General features: G+C 32.5%; 1 protein-coding gene across 9 annotated transcripts in view; it reads left to right on the top strand.

Annotated features, from left to right (window-relative positions):
* The window catches only part of Ih (hyperpolarization activated cyclic nucleotide gated potassium channel Ih), a 120871-nt gene that overhangs the window by 16952 nt on the left and 81921 nt on the right, over nucleotides 1-21998 (top strand). For all 9 annotated transcript variants that reach the window (XM_087405358.1, XM_087405383.1, XM_087405399.1 and 6 more), the window contains exon 2: nucleotides 20562-20941. In XM_087405358.1, coding sequence (XP_087261484.1) covers nucleotides 20562-20941 — 380 coding nt within the window. The remainder of the gene's footprint in view (nucleotides 1-20561; nucleotides 20942-21998) is intronic.

Below are 21998 nucleotides of genomic sequence, written 5' to 3'. Positions count from 1 at the left end.
GCACAGCTCCAATTTCACGTGTTATCCTTGAAAATCCGCGTTTTCATATTTGGCGAAGTACGACGCTAAATGATTTCTTCGATACCGAACTTCGTCATCACAGAACGTCATTTTCTTAAAGTGGTAATATATTATACAGTGCCATATTCTACGAAAAATAAAACACAAAGTTATTATAGAAATAATCTTTATTGATAGATGCGCAATAATCAAGAATTAAACCGCGATATACGGATATGTATGCAAAATATTCTCTCTATCTATTTTATTTGCAATGTTCATGCGAATTTTACTTCCATGTATATGTGTCTTCAATATTTTTTATTTTTGTTATTTTTTTAGTATATAAATTTTATATATAAATTTTTATTTATTTTATATAAATCTTTAATGTGTTACACATATTTTTTAACGAAATGAAAAAATTATAAACACGAGAAGAACAATTTTACGCTGAAAAATTAAAAAATTTAGTTATATAAATATAGATCTGAAAATAATTTGTTGGACCATTAAAATTATTATATGGAACATTTATATTGATCATTAAAATGTCAAAACTTTTTGCAGCGTTTCTTATCATGCTTGAAATTTCTATAAAATTATTTTGATGGTTCAACAAAATTATTTTCACATCTATATTTAGCTTTTTTTCTAAATTTAGATTTTCCCAGCAAAATTGCTCGTCCCGTGTATCTACACATATTATATTTGAAAAGTATATATAATAAAAAAAATTTAGTAATGACTTAGAATTTGGATCAAAAATTATTTCAACAAAAAGTAGATATGTTTTTAAAAAATAATTAAAATAAAATGAAAAAGTTTTCATTCAAACTGTAAAATTGTATTGTTAAATATTATATAAATATTGACCTTATTGAATATCGTTTCATATGTATCTAACATTCATTTTATACAAAAAATAAATATAAATTTCCAATTTCAATCACTTTTTGCAGAGAGATTATACACTTGAGAGACTACATTCTTAAAGTGTAACTTTAATTGAACTGCATTTTATGAAACAATTGATAATATTTGATAAAACAAACAAAATCCAAACAGTCACAAAAAATACATAGGTAAAAATGCATGCGTAAATTAAAAAATCAGAAAAAATTCTCGTTCCGTTTATTTATTAATACTTGAAAAAATAGTCATAATATTTAAGAAACCTGACTCGCAATTCCGGATTAGCATGAAAAATATTAGCTGCCAAAGAAGAACTAGTTTAAAGCTAGTTTAATAATGCACCTATAATGATCAAGACATGTTCCGTGAGGGAAATGCATGTTGCAAGGAAGTCAAGGAGTCAGAAGAAAACTCGTCTCCTCTTTCCATCCATTCATCTCTCTTATACTTCCTGTCCCTCTCATTATGCTCTTGCGCCTTATACCTTGTATCTTTTCTCTCGCTCTTCCTGATTCAATTCGACATCGGTCGTTCTACGAGGCTATATATAGAAAAGTAAGAGAAAAAGATGGAGAGAGAAAGCGTGAGAGAGAGAGAGAGAGAGAGAGAGAGAGAGAGAGATATGGATATGTGTGTGCATATATATATATATATATATATATATAGAGAGAGAGAGAGAGAGAGAGAGAGAGAGAGAGAGAGAGAGAGAGAGAGTGCAAAGGTTTCAGCGCCGCTTGAGTAGCTACTCAAGCCATGCATTTAGTCAGACCAGCCCAGTTCATCGAATTGCAGTGGAAGTGCATAATAGTTGGTGCAAGTCATAGCCGCCGGATGATCGGTCCGACCTTTAATCGGCCGTCTGCCTTTCCGTGGTCTAGCACGTGCGCGCCAAGATGCCGCCTACGACACGCATGCCATACCCCGGCGCCGATTCCGGGGATGTCGCACCATCAGCGATACTGCTTTCGTCCGGGACATCCCAACCGGCAAGAAGGCGTCACAGCCGAGCCGGAGGCTGCGAGCCGCGCGACGAGAGCCGGCGACGAGAGAGCGCGTTTAGTCGGTTCGCAGGAGTCGGGCAGGTCGGTCGATTCGCTCTCGACCCACCACCGATCAGCTGTTCGCCGCCGCTCGCTCCGGCGACAGTCCGACGATCGACCGTCGACACGTGCGCGCGTTCCCGACTCCTGACTCGGATCAGCCGGCAGCGGCAGCTGATATTATACGTGCTGCTAATGTACAAACACCGAATTTCGCGAACGGCGAACAGTTTCTGACGTTCCTACCTACGGATAAATTGTGCTCGCGCGGGACCACACGAAGTGTCAATCAGGGATCATTCAATCTAGAATTAATTATCAGTCTAGAGTTAATTATCCAGTTATTTTGTCTAGAGTTAATTATCCAGTCATCCAACCTAGAATTAATTATCTAACTATCCAGCTATCGCTCGAGTGTAGTAATTTAAAACATACATGCACATTTCGCGTCGTTTGATTGCATTATCAGACGAAGCCGTTCTTTCTACTCGAACTGTCGCGAGTTCGGTGGACGTCTGTTGAAGAGAATCGCTGAAGAACGAGGATTTTCAGGGTGATAAATCGCTACCGCCGTCGTGAATATGCGACCGACGTGAAAAGTCGCGCGTAACGCTTGAATCAATCGAGCGTGGAGCAAACGAAAAATCGTCCGATTTGTGGTTCGCGACGATACTGAACGAGGCGGAAGAGGAAAAAAAACCAAGAACGCTATTTCAAATTCCTCTTGACGACGTGCGTTAGATCGATCTACGATTAGCACAGTAAGTACTGACATTTCTCACATTCGCTCTCATGTCGTTCGCAATTTCCAATTTCGACGATGAACGCGGATATAGCCTTGAATAAATTGTCAAGTGTGAAATGGACTTCACTGAGTGAAGTCTTTATAGGAACGTGAATTTTCGAACGATACAACAAAGCGAGTGAAGACTTTTTTCCCATAATTGATTGAAGCGACCCCTTAAAGCGAGATTTTCTTTCGGTTCAGAAGAAAGAACAGGAAGCTCCTTATAAGGGTGACTACTGCGGCTCGCTCGTCGGCATTCAGTAGGATTTTCCGATTTTCAAAGAGTTCTCTATCGGATCTACGAGGTTTGTGCGTGGCTTTTCTGGGCTTCGACGCAAGTAAAATCAAATGCACGAGTATTTCCGCGAAATTTTCCGACCGCTCGAAGTACATCATGGCCTTGCTTTTCAAATAGCTTTCTTGAGCTTTCCTGAATTCCTAGTAAAAATGTGAAAACGTCAGTCCATTAAAGCAACAGAAATTGCTTTTTAGGAAACATTGTGAAACAATAATACCATATCTCGCGAGAACACGTTTAATCAATTAACATCAGCGTTGATACATAAAACAGTCCGATCAAAATAAAATTAGAATCAATTTACTGACTTCATACGTTAGACGTTCATAAATAATGATCGAGTTCAATTTTACTGTCGATACATGTAATAAGGATGATCTGAAATTTATAGGAAATGTGTCACGAAATGACAGAGATATTTCCGGTTGTGTTCAGAAAATATTTCCAAAATCACAGGAAAATGTCGATATGGCTGGTATGAGACTATCGTGTAGCTTTACAGAGAAAATTCCAATATTCTCCGTGACGACGAACATTCGGATAAAGAAACTGAAACCACTATGGCACTCGATAATCTGCATACCGTAAATATGTTTACAGCGCTTATCGCGATTGTTTTACGGTGACAGAAAATTACCCAGCAGCACTTCATGCCTCTTTTGTCTGGTTATCGTACGATCGTTTTGACACGCGTGCTCAAACCTGTGCACAGATCGTCGCCGACGGATTTCGATGTTTCTAAATAATAGGTTTTGTTGTTCGGACTTTTTCCTTGGCACGAACGCGTAACAAAAATATTTGTAGCCGCCTAAACGGCGTCCGACCGACCTTCTCCTCGCTCGAATTCTCGGACGAATTTAATACGGTTAATATGGCTTGTACATCAAGCGACTGGAAGTACGCGATACCGTTCCGTTTCGCATCCATTCACGCAATCGTTAGTAAACGAATCAATCATAAGACCGCCGGTTTATTCGTGCCAGGATCAAACGATGTAAACACGAAAAGGATCTCTGAGAGAGTATCGGTTTGAAAGATATCCATCGTTCCTATCGATTTACTATTATACGAGGTTATTTCACGTCTTTATTGGTAAGTTTGCGTCGCAGTAAAAAAGTTCGTTTATATATTTGATATTTGAGAAAATTCGTAATTTTCAAATTCTAATATATTCAATAACATTTGATTACTCAGTTTTTCGAAAAAAAAAGCTATCGAATAAATTTAAAGTTAGTTCGTAATGTAAGCAAAATTGTAGAGAACAAAAAATCGTTTTAATATGATAATATTGTTTTTTCGTAGAGCAGTGTGTGTGTGTGTGTGTGTGTGTGTGTGTGTGATGTGTATGTGTGTGTGTGTATGTGTGTGTGTGTGTGTGTGTGTATGTGTGTGATGTATGTGTCTGTGTGCATCTGATGCATTTTTTCTCATTAATTATTCTGTGTCATACTCGTTAGGTATGTGGCATAATAAAATGACTAACGATCATTCATTGTATAATTATTTCTCAGAAATATTCCTTATATTCGAATTCTTCCTTATACTCTATTTTACGGAGGATTACAAATTACATTTTTTTTTCATAAATATGGATATTTATTATTAATTACTTTATCTTATATCGTAATATCATATATATATCATAATTATCTTATTTTATAAACAGCCAAACTAGCAGCCTTATCTTTTGCAATAAATTATTATTATTATTATTATATCAAATGACAATCAATTAACGACGAATATCACTTCAATTCAACACAATTAAAATTTTCTGAGATTAACTTTTATATATATTTTTACCTGAAATAACTATGTGTCGTATTTTTTTATTTATTCTGCAGAATTTTTTAAAAAGATATAATTTCCTGTTTTCCATTATTAATTGATTTATTACTGCATTATGATGTTTCTAGCGAAGTGTCAACGTAAAACGAGTAAAAAAATTAATGAAAATTAAATACCTCTAGGGAAACCGCTTTTAGATTCATACGATAAACATTTCCCAGACTTAATCCATACTGCAAATATTGATTCTATCATGCCGAAGTAACTGCAATGCAAGCAGTAGGCTAAATCACTATTAACGATAAGATAACGTAGTTTAAGCCGATTAACGCACTACTGGTTAATCTTCCGGCTGGTGTAATCTACGATTTAAAAATTTTATTATCAGTCAATATTGTGTTTCTTCTCTTTCATGGTCACACAAAAATATTTGTTGTGATTATTCTAATGTAACATGTATAACTATTTGTTTAACCCGAAAGTTTTATTCCAAAGGACATTTCTTTCTGAAAAAAGAGAAGCATTAAAAAAGTAGATTAGCAGCAGGAAAAATATCGACGAAAGCATAATGTGATAATGAAACACGGGAAAATATAATTTAGTTCGGGAACGTAGAAAATCTTGACTCTATGACAACGCTTGTACAAAAAGTAATTACCATACAAAATGCTAGTTACCATAAGATCGTAAGATAAAATCAACATCTATGTATTAGATGATAAATGCTAGTGAAATCCTTATCGTTAATAAATCTACGATGCGATTAATTATGGTTGATGATAATTAAAAGAGATACGACAATCGCTTTACAGAATTATAAATTGGTTGATTAAAAAAAAACAAGAAATATTCTGCTACTTGCTGGAACGTTCACTTTTAATTAGCTCTGACATTGGGACCGACACATATTCAGACACATTCAAGTATCTTCATCATATGCGTGTACTATCCTACGAGTCCTTTCCGACTAAATCTGAGAAATAGTAGGAAGATCTGTAGTATATCAACATGGAATTAAAATAAGAGACGTAAGTTTAACGAATATCTCAGGGTTTAATCGATGAAAGTGGATTGGCGGCTGTATAAAAACTAGAGTACACTCCATTTTTCGACTGAAAGATTCGCGGAAGCTTCGCAATCCAATTTTTAACATTTCGTTGGAAACGCTTCGTACAAATTTGCTTAATTGTTTCACAATATAGTTATGTACTCCCATTTCTTAAAAATAAATATTACTTTTACACGTTTAAATATTTCTACTATCATAAAATGAAATAATTTCTTTTTTTACGAAGAAGAAGATGTAATTTTAATTGTAATGAACACTCGAATTTTTTCATTAGGATAAAATAAAATTATTGCTGAATCAATTCAGGTATATATATATATATATATAGGAACAGAATAAATAACTTGAAACTAACGTGGTTCTAATATTAACACATGTAAAAAATAATAAGAGCATAAAAAACCACAGCACAAGTTATAGTTTGTGATATTTAATTATTATTACATTAATTAAAACATTAAACGTTTCGGCCACAATCTGGCCATCTTCAGTAATTCAATAATATTCTTAAAACGCAGAGTTACATCCAGTTGACATTAAATTCAACAGTCGAGAGTTGTAATTAAATAAACATGTTCTTTTATATGTGAAGATGCTTCATACAGTAATGTTACACCGTCAATTGTCATATCAAGAAAAGTGTAGAACAAGAATTTCCAGATTCCGTTTTACAGCAAAAAAACCAAACGATGAATCTCGAGTATTTCTTTTACACAGTTAGAATTTTGTCGTGACATTGCATTTTGTCCACAAATAACAACACATAATGTCACGACAAAATTCTAACTGTGTAAAAGAAATACTCGAGATTCATCGTTTGGTTTTTTGCTGTAAAACAGAATCTGGAAATTCTTGTTCTACACTTTTCTTGATATGACAATTGACGGTGTAACATTACTGTATGAAGCATCTTCACATATAAAAGAACATGTTTATTTAATTACAACTCTCGACTGTTGAATTTAATGTCAACTAGATGTAACTCTGCGTTTTAAGAATATTATTGAATTACTGAAGATGGCCAGATTGTGGTCGAAACGTTTAATGTTTTAATTAATGTAATAATAATTAAATATCACAAACTATAACTTGTGCTGTGGTTTTTTATGCTCTTATTATTTTTTATATGTGAGAATAAATAACATTTTTATATACGTATTTTAGAATAATTCTAATAAACTGTGTATGTTTGTGTGTGCAAAATTAATTATAGATTATTTATTTTCCGATACGATTAATTTTGAAAGGTATGGCTGGACTTACATTTGGGTGATTAAGTACAGGACTTACATGTGCTGGCACCGATGAGACTAATACTTTCACAAAGTATTTCCCAGAGGTATTCATGATGCCCACACAGATAATTTAATTGAAAAAGAAGGTTATTTTCGATTGGAGATTTAGCTTTGTTCTATTATCACCAATGGTAAATGAATACCCAGTAGAAATCTACTTTGTAATAATGATGTTACCAAGATCACATACATACAAGCAACTAATAATAAAAGCGATTTTTGCAGAATACACGTTTACAATGTTCTACTCGTTGCTTTTAATAAATACTAAATTTCCGTCGATGAAGAAGACATGAAGATTAAAAATAGAAATAAAATAATATTCTATAATATTCGACTCTCCGATACATATTTAGATTGTATACATATCTATTGACCGCGTTCAGGAGATAAAAATGTATTTCTGGACATTCTAAAATATTATCTCTCACGTGAAAAATATTTTGTAACGAGTCTATAACACATAAATAATATTTTATAACAGACATTCTCTGTCATTCTTTTCTTTATAACTAAAGATTTCCGAATGTCAAATATCATTTAACATTATACATTTAACATTATACATTAATAACATTTAACATTATTAAATTTTCTGATCATTATCTAAAATAACATAAGTATAAATTGAAGTGCTCATAGTGAAAGAGAAATATATTGATATCACATTTACATAACGTTATGCGCAATTAATTAATGATTGATGATACTGATGTAGACATTGTTAATCATTCATAATATATGTATGCATAATTTAATGAAGCTAAAAACTTCATAATATGCTACTCAACTCATATAATAAGCTTCGAAAAAATTGTTGATTCGAAAAAAAGAAAAAATTTGACCGAAAGGATAAATTGATATTTAGACAACCTATCATTTAATGATTTAATTTGTAATATTTGTTAAAAATTTGCAATTCTATTAAAATATATAAAAAAATATCGCTTTTGTTCTCTCCACATATTTTTAATTCACTAATATAATACCTATACATATTCATATTCTTTATTTGTGATTTAAGTGTGATCGCTAATACGCATTGTAATTACGTTTTCTTAATATCCTGAATATTTACAATAGAATGACATAGTATAAAACTATTATTACATAAACATGATTATATGACAAATTTTCATACGATAATCTTTTTAAATAATGCACTAGTATGACAATAATATTATCATATAAGTATTTAATGCGTTATAATGATTTATGAGAAAAATTAATGTATTATTTAAATAAAGGTTTACCGCAGAAATATCTGTACATTCTAAGAAATATCTGTATGGATTTAACATCAAGTAGTATTGTATAATAATTTTCATCATGCTGGTGTCAATATCAATATGTGGATTTATCACCATAAGTTTTAAATCCATACATGATGATGTTGATCAGGTATCAAGGATTTTAAATCTGCACCAATATTTTTTAGAGTGTGTATGTAGTATGAATATTATCGCGAAACTTCTTCGATAAATGTAAATTAGCAATCGTTTCGCATATCATTGATTAACGTACAATAGTAATAAAAGCGCTAATGCGATCCCGCACATCACAATGTCGGTTAAACAGGAGGTAAAATGAAAAGAAAACTCAATTAAATGCAAAATAGAACGCGTATATGATACCCGTTTCAAGGAGAATAAAGTGATGCGCGATTTGGCGATATAATACCATTTTGGAGCTCGCGATTCACGGCGATTAATTGAGGTCGCACTTGCATCGCTGATCTGCCAGATAAAAAGCTCTGAATATAATACATCTCGCGCCATGGAGTAAAGGCTATACGAGCCATATCACATTCGAAACTCTCATGCGACGCATTCTTATGGCGTACCGCGATATATATAGGAAATTCCACAAAATTCTAAGCCATTTGCTTGATTGTGTGGTTCGCGCAGGACACAACGCGGCTTATATTGAGACGAATAGACGCGGCAAACGAATTGTTCGTCGTGAATATCATTGAGATTTGTAGAACTTCCTCAGTTAATTATTCATATATCCATGCACACGATATTTGAATATCTACGAGAGTAATTAACGCAAATTTAGGCTCGGCATAATAATCCTAATGTACTCATTAAGTCGAGTCTGATTTATACTATCCTATAACACTATATATGTTTATGGGCGTAGTCAGGATTTTATTTAATGGGGACCTAATTAGAGTTGAGATTTTTTAACCTGGGACAGAGAGAGAGAGAGAGAGAGAGAGAGAGAAAAAGTAGTCGAATATGGACTATTGGACTTGTTTAGTTTTATATTATTATTTTTAATTAATTATTAAATGAATTAACAAAATCATACATATTTAATTTATTAATTAATTTTATTTTTCTCTTAAAATTATAAAATGATTCCTCAAACTGGAAAAAAACTTAAATTCCGTCTTAGAGAGAGAGAGAGAGAGAGAGAGAGAGAGAGAGAGAGAGAGATTCTTAGAAAATCTTTCTTATAACCTTCACCTTTAATTTTTTCTTCCTTTCTAAAATTAATTTCTTGCGAATACTCATTGAGCATACTCTATAAATGTGTAATTATTTTTGTTCTTTAAGATTTAAGGGAAGGCTCTCGTTACGTTAAGCCCATTTACCTATGTCATGATCAGTATTGATATTATTTGTAAGAAATTGTTTACTCTAACCGTCTAACGAAGTAAATTTGAGTAACAAAAAATGTACAAGATAGGAGTAAATATCATGATTAGAAACATATATTATAATTATTTTGCTTACTACTCTTTATCGAAATATTGAATCAAGAAAATGCTATTCATTCTATTTTATGTTATTGCGAATCTTCATCGTAAATCTTAAATATAACATCATTGCGAAATCGGCAAGATAAATTCAGTGCATCTACATTTATAGGAGCCGGAAGTATTGCGTTTTTGTGAAAAAGCATCTCATCGAGGGATCATCCGTCAAACGAAATTCGGGCAAGGTCGAAAGACGTTAAAAATCCGTTTCCATAATCAATCCCTTGTGCCCGACGTACCACGGATTAAAATAAATCGCTGCACACAAAAACGTTGTCGATTTATCACATAAAATGAACGTTCGTAATAGCGGCCAACTATGAGTATCCAATTTTAGATAGCTCTAAATATGAAATGTGCAAATGTATTGTTGATCAAACTCTGTAATAGCTGAATTTAATGTCAAACCTACGCAATGACATTTAGCACCGAGTTAATGAATCGTAGTTGCGTATATATTGAAAATTCTGCGAAACACGGAGGATTGAACTTCAGTTATGTTAACCGTAGAGATTAATGAATATGTATGCTTTCAAAAATTGAATACATTAACGTATTTGCGATAATAAATTGTTCTTATTATCAACCAAACAAAATTTTCATAAACTTTAATAATATAACACAGTTGTTTTTAATAAAGATTCAAACTTAAACTTTTGATTTTTATTTTAATATAATATATCATATATTAAAATATATAATTATACATTTTTTATACGTGATGTATTTTATAAAACTCTCTCTCTCTCTCTCTCTTCTCTATCGTTATTTCAATCTAAAAAATTATTAATAATTTTGCTAGACTATATTTCTTCTCATCTCTCTTGTTCGTTTTAATTCAATCAACATTAAATCAACGTGAAAATTAATTTACTTTAATTATTACATGTTCTTTAATTATTAGCAGCACAATCGCGAACAAGCTACACATTTTTACTGCACAATGTGCCGTGGTGATGCAAGTAGTGCAAATGCGTTAAGACCGATAAGCCGGCATAAGAATCGGGTTATATGAGGCGTATAACTAGGTACTGCTAATCCAAACGAATCGGCCTGCGCAAGTAAATGGGTCAGTGAGCTCGCTTTTTTCCTAGCAATCGAGAGAGTAAGCCTTCAGGGATTGCACGAGAAGTAAATTGCGCGCCAGCTAGCTATAAGACAAACTTGGAGCTTAAAACGCGCGCGATACTACGAATTTATAACGAAAATCTTGCGTTATCGTTACGTTATGATCCTTTGATCTCAATTTGTATGATACGCATGATCAGCAAGTATGCAAAATGTGATGTCACGTTCATCGCCAGCGAAAAATGTGTCAGGCGTTTCGCTGAATAAGGCAGATGTAATATATTTTCAATATCGTCCAAAATCAATTTCCGTGCCCATTATGAAAATCGATCTACAAAAGTATTTCAATATCAGACAATAGGACTATCAAATTGGTTTTCAAGTATTCTTTCTACCTGCTTACGCATTATATCATATGGAATTTGAAAATAACAAGGCACTACATTTATAGAACCGACCTTTAACAGATTGCGATTATAATCGAGATTTAACATTATCTGTTAAATTGCATTTTGCGATAATTATCGTATTTGATTAATTAGGATGTGCGTAATTCTCCGATTATAGGTAATATTTGATGTTGTACTTCCATATGAAAATGATGCAGACGTGACAAGTTTGAACGTTATTTGGTGTCAGTGTTACGTAGCAAGATGATGTCACTCACTCTTGTTCTTGAATTGTCCTGTTTGGTGTTTTAGTGATGATTTCTGACATATTCTAAATTATTCCGAAGTAAGCGTCTCGCATATACCGGTATGTGAAGCAACATATGCACCTCAACCAAACATAATCACTCTATTGTTGTACCTTTACTGAATGTGCATGAATATGATGACAATATGTGCGCTGAATATGGCGGCGAAACGTGCTCTCTAACGTGTACAGATACACTCGAAGGCAAGTTAAAAATGAAAATTGAACAAGCAGCAGTTTAAAGTGCTAACTCAGTTCTGCATATTTTTGTTATAAACACATTATAAAATATGTAACTTTCCATGAAGAGAAGATCCGAGCTTTTCGGAGAACTTCATCCAACTTTTTAATTATTTTACTCGAAAATACGTATTGTATAAAAATTTTAAAAGTTTTTTTAAAAGAGTTAATTCGGTTTTTTTTCTTTATCAATCATCTTCAACATTCAACGTCATAAAAATAAATTTTTAATTATTTTGTGCAAAAAGTTCTACCACTATCCTGTTTCTACAGAACTATTTCAAAGACGGAAGAAAGATTGCATTATACGTAAAATATTTTTTCTCTTCAAGTAATGCCACTTGGGGTCATATTGTGTTACTTATAAGCGGCGGAGCATTTAATATGCGGAACGTTTAATGCGGTATGACGAGGAGCTTGTACGTCCCAGCGGCGTAAATTCGCAGTTATAAATTGCCGGAGGAGCCGCGGCGGGCATATTTCCGTGCTATGTGAAAGGAGTTCTGTTTATTTCAACTCGTTACCTCCAGCTTTCAAGCCCGACTTGCGATGTTGCTTTACGCGAAGAAAAATCAAATCTCGTCGAGTGAGTTGCGTTGCGAGTATACGTTGACCAAGATTACGAATAAATTGTGGTATTTCATCTTGATAAGATATCTGTCTCCATTAGAGACGGATATTCAGAGAAGAAAGGAAAAGAGATTAGAATGAAAAGATACGAGAGGGGAAGAAGTCAAGAAAAAGCTAAAAGTCCAATGTCCGTATTCATAGTCAGACCTCATTATATATTGAACTTCCTTACATTTATCTTTAGATGTTCAGTAGTCAATAAAATAATTCGTACAGCATCTGAAGACAAATTTAAGGAAGCTTTAAATATAAAATCTGACTATGAATATGGATATAAAGTTAATTATGAGAAGATATGTCACGTTTATAATATGTAAAACATTGTATACATATCGCTCATTTGCTACAATAACAACATAACTCAAAAAAACAAAATTTTTCAGAAAATAAATTTGAATTATTATATTTTGGTAATATTAATTTTAAAATGCAATTTTGAGATAATTATAGAACAATAAATGTATGTTGCATAAAAGTATGTATGTCCTTGTTATGTTTTATATTTCCGCTTTTTTGCAAACAACTCAAGAATGACAATTTTTTGTGTTATTACAACGATATGCATAAATTCAAACAAAATAACTCTTTTCGTATTTTTCTTAATAACAAATAGCGTCAACAATATAGAATATAAAGCATAGCGTGTAAAATTAAAAACATAAATAAAATCTTTGTTGACATTCCTCCTGCTTCCGGAATTTTATAGTTTTCAAATGGGAGGCAATTAAAAGTTATCACCGATGACGTACCGTTTTTGCACGGTCTGTAGATATGCAATCTCGGGCGACTGTATGAATATCTACTGACCGCATCCAGGAAAAATGGTGTATTTTTGAACGTTCTAAAATACTATCTCGTGTAAATAATTTCAACTGTTACTTAGTTAAATTATGAAATTACAGAAATATAAAGATACAAATTCCCTCCGTGTAAAATTAATTCTCTTCAGCTATTCGTGTAATGTCCATTTAATTTAAGAGAAAGTACGGGCAATTGGCAGCTCTCTACGTACATACGATGTGATCGTTACGGCAGTGACAATAACGATGATAATAGTTTTTTGCTGAACCATGAAACTCTATTGTTACGCGATGCCGAGACGAACGTTCGAATTCACGTTGCCGGAGTGCCGGAATGCCGGAATTGCATTGACCCCCGTGTCGAATAAATGTACGAGTGTTGCGCACCGAAATGGCAGAAAGTCGGAGACATATAAAATATAAAAAGGACAGAACATTCTGTTCGTCGGAAACGAGAAATAGTAAAAGCTTTTTAGTATATACAATAAAAACATTGCAAGAACACAAAAAAAGGCAAGCTTTTTGGTATGTATCTAAATAACAAAACTTCATCGTTAAATTAAAATAAATTGTGTACGGTATGTAATGTTCTTAACTCAAAGATTAAATTCTTAATGAATATTAAAAAGTTACTGCTGCTCTTACAACTCCACTCGAAGAGAAATCAAGGCATCAAATTCGTGAAAGTTCTTAAAATTCTTAAAATTCTCGAAGTCCATCATCAGATTTAATATCCGTATTTAATTCTTCATGTCACACTTTCGGTGTAGCGTACACGATTTTCTTTTTCCAATGTTTCTTTCATTGCCTATAACTTCTTTATTAATAAACGTACATTTGCTTGATATCTTTATGTTCCTTAATGTCTGGCGGTTCGATTGAGATAAAATTCTTTATGACCCATATAGGATTTTACAATCAGTCAGTACTGACTATCATAGTTCAAATACTGCCACAGTATTGACAAACTACTGGTCCAGTCATTTTAGCCAGTCATTTGCTAATGATAGCTCAATGCTGGCTGACAGAACATAGGCCATCATTTGTCAGTCAGTCATTTGTCAGTGATAACCCAATATTGATTGACAGAATCTCTACCATCAGTCGTAGCGTTGACTAAGCATTGGTTTCGTTGTAACTGCTGGCGACCGGCTGACGACCTTATATGGGAATATATGTTAATTTTTGTAATAAAATTTAAAATTATAAGCAATCAAATTGGATTAGGTATGCCATATCCAAGTGTGTTGTTCCTATTGCGACATAAATCTAAAGATTAAGGATTCTTTATGTATTATTTTTTTCACAATATATTTCACAATATATATATTTTGTTGCCACTAAGAAATTAAAGTAAATTTCATAATTCATTTTATAACGCTGTAAATGCAAGTAAAGTTATAAAATGTAAGAGACGCTATTAGTAAAAGATTAAAAAGATATTCGCTATTAAAATATAATAATTATTATGTAAAAAAAAACTGCAATCTTTACAATAAAGCATGGATTACGTATACATTTTTAACACGAGCATATATTTGAAGATAAGACTAGTTTTTTTGTTAAATGCTTGTTTAATGCATCATCGAATTTGAATTAATAAATATAATCGTAAATAATAGAAAATCATAATCATGAGCATTACTCATAAAATTGCAATGAAAACAATTGTAAATCAACTATAATATCTACTTCATTGCAATAAAGTATATATTCAATATACATTTTAAACAGTAATTTGCGTTGGAAGAAAAGACTATCTTTTCTCGCTAGGTAGCATTATTTGTTATTATTTTAATCACTTAAATGCTTACATATACAATGATGAATCATAATCGAAAGCTATAATTATATATTTAATCCAAAGCAAAACGTGCTTTAGTGAATTGTATGCGTAAGTGAATTAACAAATGTTCCCCTGATATAAAATTTCAGATTATACATTGAAATATTGTGCCAAATCTAATTTCATGGAACGGATTCCAATTAGTTATCAATCTCGTTATCAATATTATAAATCGAAAGTTTTGTAATTAACGTATTTTAATTTTCATTTAATTGTAATGCTTCTGTTAAAAGATCATTTATTTCAAAAGTAAATATAATAATCACAAAATTTAGAAATAACGCGGAAACAGTGGATGACGTAAAAAATACAATTATCTTATTGAAATTATATCAATATATTTTTTTGCCACATCTGATCATATTAATTATACATGTATAGCATTCTGATCACGAAAACGCTGTCATATTAATTATATTACGCATCATATTAATTATGCATGTGTAGCATTCTGATCATAAAAACGTTGTCTTAATTTAACATATCTGGCTAGTATTCATCAAGCATGTAATTCACGTAACATAAAAAATTATATATTCTGTTTTAATTGTATATTAAAATTATATATTCGCGTTTTTGGAAATTTACAATTCGTCATATTGCAGAATTGTGTTAATGCGACAGTCTACACTGTATTGATTACCGGAGTGTTTATAACTATAAGCTACCCCTTAATTAGGTATTTTGCGATTAGAGGATTCTACTGCATATTACTTCGTCTGTGCCAGCAAGATGCGGCGTCAATATTGATTTATGTTCAATTTGATTCGCCTTTCGATAGAACATGATAAATTGAGGTCGAGAAACGAAGGCACAATCATACGTAAAGTAAATAGTATAAGACAGAAAATCTATACCATACGGTGTATATAATATGGAATATATAATTTCCTTTCTTTCTGATTATCACAAATAACAACTTTCCCGATTTCCTTTGAATGAAAAATGTTCTACCGTTGTAAGATTTATCTATAATATAATATAGCATTTTGAGTCGTTAAAGAATATTCATTTTAGAAATATTTTTCGCCTAGTATCATTGCAAAAAAGTTTTATGAAAAAATCAAGTACGTCTCTCCTTGTTAAAAATAAAACATAATTATCGGCATCGCCAATTCAATTTTGCGAGGAGGATGACAAAATGGTAGAACTTAGTCAAATAAAGGCAATCGAAAATATCATTGAAATATTATAAGTAATATATACATTAGTAGAAATTAAAAACAGCTGGCATTGTAAAGTCCGTTACACCCTGCCCAGCCAAGATCAAAATCCGTCGATTTTTCTTTGTCAAAGACAGTCGGGTCAGGTAGTTCCCGCGACTCGTCGTACCATTTGCCAAATTGAGAAAGCCTTTAGTAATCGAAAACGAACCTTGACACTCTTTTTCTACCAACGGTCTTGTATTTTCGAGAGGCGCATACATCTCGACTCGAATGCTTTTTGCCGCGGTCGACCGCATTGCCCGGCGGGGAGGTTTCTTAAAATAGATTCCAGTGTTAACTAGAGGTTAGTTCGAACACATATGCACACATATACTTATCGAATAGAACATACAATGCTATCGCGGGTTTCTCTAGACAAGATTTTACATTTTACTCTATGAAAGCTAGACATATATATTGTATATGTACGCGCATTTGTGCCTTCAGCTACAATCCGTTGCTGTTGCACCAAAAGCTACGTCTCTCTATTGTAATTTAAATAAAGAATATTAATTAATTCAGCATTACTAAAATAATAAAGTAATATAAAATAATGAACCGATTCTGATCAAAGAGACAGGCAGAGAGAAAAGAAAAAAATCCAATATATATAATTTAATTTATAATTTAAAATTTTTATAATTTCGTTAAAAAAAATGAAAAAGAAGATATTTTATAGAATTCAATAAAAAAATATTTTCAACCGAAATATAGTATTTTTTAAATAAATGTAAAATTATATACGTTTAAAAGGTAATAAAATGTAACAAAAATATAATTTAAATAAAATCTCTTCGCATATAAATTTTTAATCGATATAATTGTGATTTTTATCACGCTGTCTTGTAAAAGAACTTAGGACTCGTGTAAGCATAATATAATTTTAAAACGAATAATCATCTGGCATCTGCAATTTGTTGCTAGATAATTACTGCTTCCTAGATATTAGTAGAATCCTGTGCATTTCTATCTCATCCTTTCTATCTTTTTTTTTATTTTGCACACTTCCTCGCATTTCCTACTTTATCTCTGTTTGTATCTCTTCTGTTCTTCCTTCTAGCTTTTCCGTTTTATGTATCGAGAGATAAAAGATTCTTCGCCTTGGTGGTCTTCATCTATTGCTATTATCGCTTCTTTCATATCTTTTCGAAAGAAAAGCATCCACCTTACGAAGGCGAACCACGCGCAAAAAGAGCCTGATGTACCGCATCCGCTATTTTTACGTCTCTTCCGACGTCTTTCTTGACGCCTGGTTTATTTGCCTGTCACGTTGACGCGCAATTATTACGAACGCGCTACGTGATTTAATATGCGAACGTACTTCGTCGCACTTTAGATCGACGCGATAAAATTTCCGACAATTTGTTTTTCTTCCGCCAAATGCGTATAGCGCACTGATGGATGCCATGTAACATAGATGTGCAGCGTGGCGGAAATTGTGTTATTTTCAATTATTACTTGAAGAAATACAAAACGAGCTCTTGATAAAATTTATGCCATAGAAGTATATCGCGATATTTTATAATTGTGATAAAAGTAATTTATCAATGTATCTGTCAAAACTGTCAATAAGTAATAAAATTTTATCTCGATTTATTTTCAGTACGTTCATTCTGAATGGCTCTCTGTTTTGACATTTGGTTTAATTTGAACTAATTTATTTTAAAAAAAAAATAAATTTTTGTGAGACTAAATATAAGCAAAATGCCTATACGAATTTCCAGTTAGTACATAAATAATATATTTATAAAACGATAAGATATAATTTATTTTAACTATTATGTTTCACTTTCGTGATTTTTAATTTTCATTTTTAAGATAATTTTAGAGAAGTAACATAAAGTCAAAGAAAAAAATATCTAAATATTGTATGTTGTGTGTGTAAATATTCATTCAATTATATGTGTATTTAAAAGATCTCAAATTTTACGCAAAAAAAATCAGTTTAATAATTATAGAAAGATTACAAAGCGTCAATCTATTAATCATGGAATCATTTTATAACTTTTAAGATTATTTTACGAAATAAAATTTAAAAATGTAAATTTTTATATGTCCAATGTTCTAAAACATTTCAAACGTTGGGCAAGTAAAGATGATCGATCTAGCAATGACTGTTTGATAATGATCGATTGATTTTGTATGCCTTATGGGACGTGATAGGAATTGACGAAGTTACACTGACGTAGATTGCCTGCTGTGCCCATCAGCTGTGGTTCCTAACAATTTCGATAATTCAATTTGACCCCGAGGCATGCGAACAAATTTGATTTATGTCATGTGCGTAAAGCGTGAGAGTGCGATAACATTGCACTTTCGCTGCAATCATGCCCGCGCGTTTAAATTTACGATATCGATATTCGTATCGATATTTGTTAGTATGCAACAAGAACGAGCAACGTCGGCTTGCGTGCCAATAGTGAAAATCCTCCGTTGATGTACAGTGCTTTCACACAACCGTACGCGAGAGAAAATATTTATTACTGTTCGCGATTTTGCACCGAAGCGCCGAGATATTTCGCGGTGAACTGAATATACTACATCATGACGACGAGAAAACGCATTATCAGTATTACTGTATCAAGTGTCACGTCGAACGAGCTGTCGATACCAGCGGCGATCGGCGTCACGCGTAATTGACCATTACATCTTTCTAACTTTCTCCCAAATGTCTATTTTGGAGATATATGTGTAATATTTTACAGAAAAATTTACGATATATTTTGTAGAAAAATCTCGTTAAAATGTTTCTTACTTCAAAATAAAAAATTATTGAACTTCACCAAATATTATCTTTATTTAATAACTAATAAATAACATTAGAATATTTCATCATATACTGCACATTCGATAAGGAACGCAATTCGTGAATAGATTGATCCTAAGTAAAACGAGTAAATAATTAAAACCTTGAAATTACAAATATTCTTTTACTTACATTTCAAAACTTAGTTTTGCAAAATTTCATATTTTAATATATTCTTGTGAGATCTCTTGGAAAATATAAAAAGTATGCGTCACGGTATCTATTGTGTTGAATCGCTGTACTACACAACGAAATGTCGCAGCGAATATTTCCATAATAATATGTATGCGCGAATAGTGAAAACCGCTTCACGCGGTATTACAATATGCCGCGTTGTTGCTCCAATTCCAATTTTTCTTTGATAGCTTTCATGTATTCTTTAAAATAACATTACTTCTGCTATATATTTGTAGCCTTCTCTTTTAAAATTTAAAATGATATATATATAATGCAATCAAATAAAAAAAGAATAATACAAAAATTATGCGTTTCGCGGGTTATCTCCGTATCTAAATCCGTTTTTAAAATACCACGATTTAAACACGGATAACTCACATATGTAATTTCTGTACAGAAAGTGCTCGTGGAAGCCTCAAGAGTATTAAAGAAGAATAATCCTTTGTTATAAAATATAAAATATAATATTTCCGCAAACCTCCCGAAATCTTCTAAAAATCCTGTAGAAGAGAGAACGATTTTTTTACTCTCTGTTGTACATATATTTTTGGAAAGGGTATAAAAAATGATGAATTTTGATGAGAGAGAGAGAGAGAGACATACAAGCGGAAATTTTTAAATAAATATTTATTTCTGTTAAAAAAAACCGAAAAATTTCCTTTCTTTCATTTTTTATTTTATTTCAATTAATGGTTTATTATGGTTCATAACAATTGTTTCTTAAAAATAATTATGATTTATTGTTGAAAATCTTTTTTTATTTCTTCGCGTTTGCTGTGCTCAAGGACAATTTTAATATGACCATAATAAACCGATCGTTATTTGAAATAAAATAAAAAAATGAAACAAACATTTTTTACAATTTTTTTAGCAGAAATAGATATTCATTTTAAAATTTTCGCTTGTTCAAAATTCATAATTTTTTTATGTCCTTTTCGAAGACATAAGTATACACAAGGAGTATAAAAATCGCTTCATCCTATACTGTATAATTAAAAAAAGACGAGGTAACTCGAAAAATTCTCTGAAAATTCGTAAACTCTATCCAAAGTATACAATATAACTTGTATAACTTGTATTTGCAGTGAAAGATAGAGAAAAGAAAAGACTTATGTAATATACAATTTGTTACAGGGAGGGCGAAGGCGGCGGCGGTGGCGGCGGCGGCGGCGGCGGTGGCGGTCGTTCTGTGACCAGCTCCGGTGGCGGTGGTGGAGGCGGCGGCGGTCGTCGGGCACCGAGCCTACGGCTGGTGAACGGAAGAGCGACCACGGGAGTGAGTTTGCACACCAGCAGCACCGAATCCGTGCGCTCTCCCCATCATCAGCTCGGCCAGCAGGTCGGCAACAACAACTGCCACGCCGGTAACAACCCCGCCGCGAACAATCATCCACGGCTCAACAAAGATGACAGCATCAAGATCAGCATCGAGAACACCAACACGTGCACGGACAGTCTCGTCACTGCTTTAGACGACGAGACCCTGCTCATCACCGATTTCCTGGGCGACACAGGTAAGCGTCGCTGGATCAATAATGAGAGAGATCTACTCTTTGATCAAAATACTCGTAAATACAGCAATTCTGATTGTCTCTCGAGCACATTGAAAAATGTTGAAGTAAATTTTTGTAAATACGCGTTGAGGATATTTATTTATGTTACGACTATACATTGTTAACAATTCATACATGATTGCTCGCAATTAAAATTTGCGAACTATTTCAATTGATTAAACAATTCATTTTCATAAAATGTAAATACGACAATTTCAAAGTTAGGTAATTCAATTAATTACGGTGATATACAGATTGTGACTTTCATGTAGCGTGACAGAATGCAATAATACTGCATTTCACGAAATCCTAAGAGAATCCATTTAAATACGATATTCAATGCAAACGTATTTGTTTACATTGCTTCTGTATTTTTTGTAAAAGTCTTGATAAAAATGTCATCATTCGTTATTTATCATCAATCGACAAATATCGATGTCGTACAAGCATTATATTTAAATAAATGATCGGTTTATTTGAAATATGCAGAAATATTTCATGGAAATTTGCATAAAATGCGAGACGTAAGCACGATCGTTATAAATTCCAATTGAGCTTGCGATCTTTACAAACTTCTCGGAGGAATATAAAAAATGCGAGTAAAAATTACGACTTTAATGAGATCCGCCGTAATAAAGTGATACAAATCTAACGATGAGGATGAACCGTGGGATTGCATTACCGTTACCGTACCGTAATATCGAGCGTTACTCTTTGCTAAGATATATTTTAAAAACTTTTTATTTTATTTAGTAGTTTGTGCGACTTACATTTATTCAAATTTACCGCGATTGGCAGACTTAGGTGCCGCTAGTGTTGTAGCCATACTAAGCTTCTGTTTTAAAAACTTGTTGAAAAGGCAGTAAATGGTAGTTCCGTTAGAAACAGTGAATAAACCAGACGTAAGGTTAATAAAGATTAATTCACACACAACTCTAAAAAAATTCTCAAATATGTATAAAGTCTGCTGCAATTTAAGGGGAAAAGTTAAAATTTGACATAAGTACATGATAAACCG

This window comes from Acromyrmex echinatior, chromosome 1 (assembly GCF_024713525.1).
Source record: "Acromyrmex echinatior isolate Ae372 chromosome 1, ASM2471352v2, whole genome shotgun sequence".
NCBI lineage: Eukaryota > Metazoa > Arthropoda > Insecta > Hymenoptera > Formicidae > Acromyrmex > Acromyrmex echinatior.
This window is presented reverse-complemented; position numbering and strand designations above follow the sequence as displayed.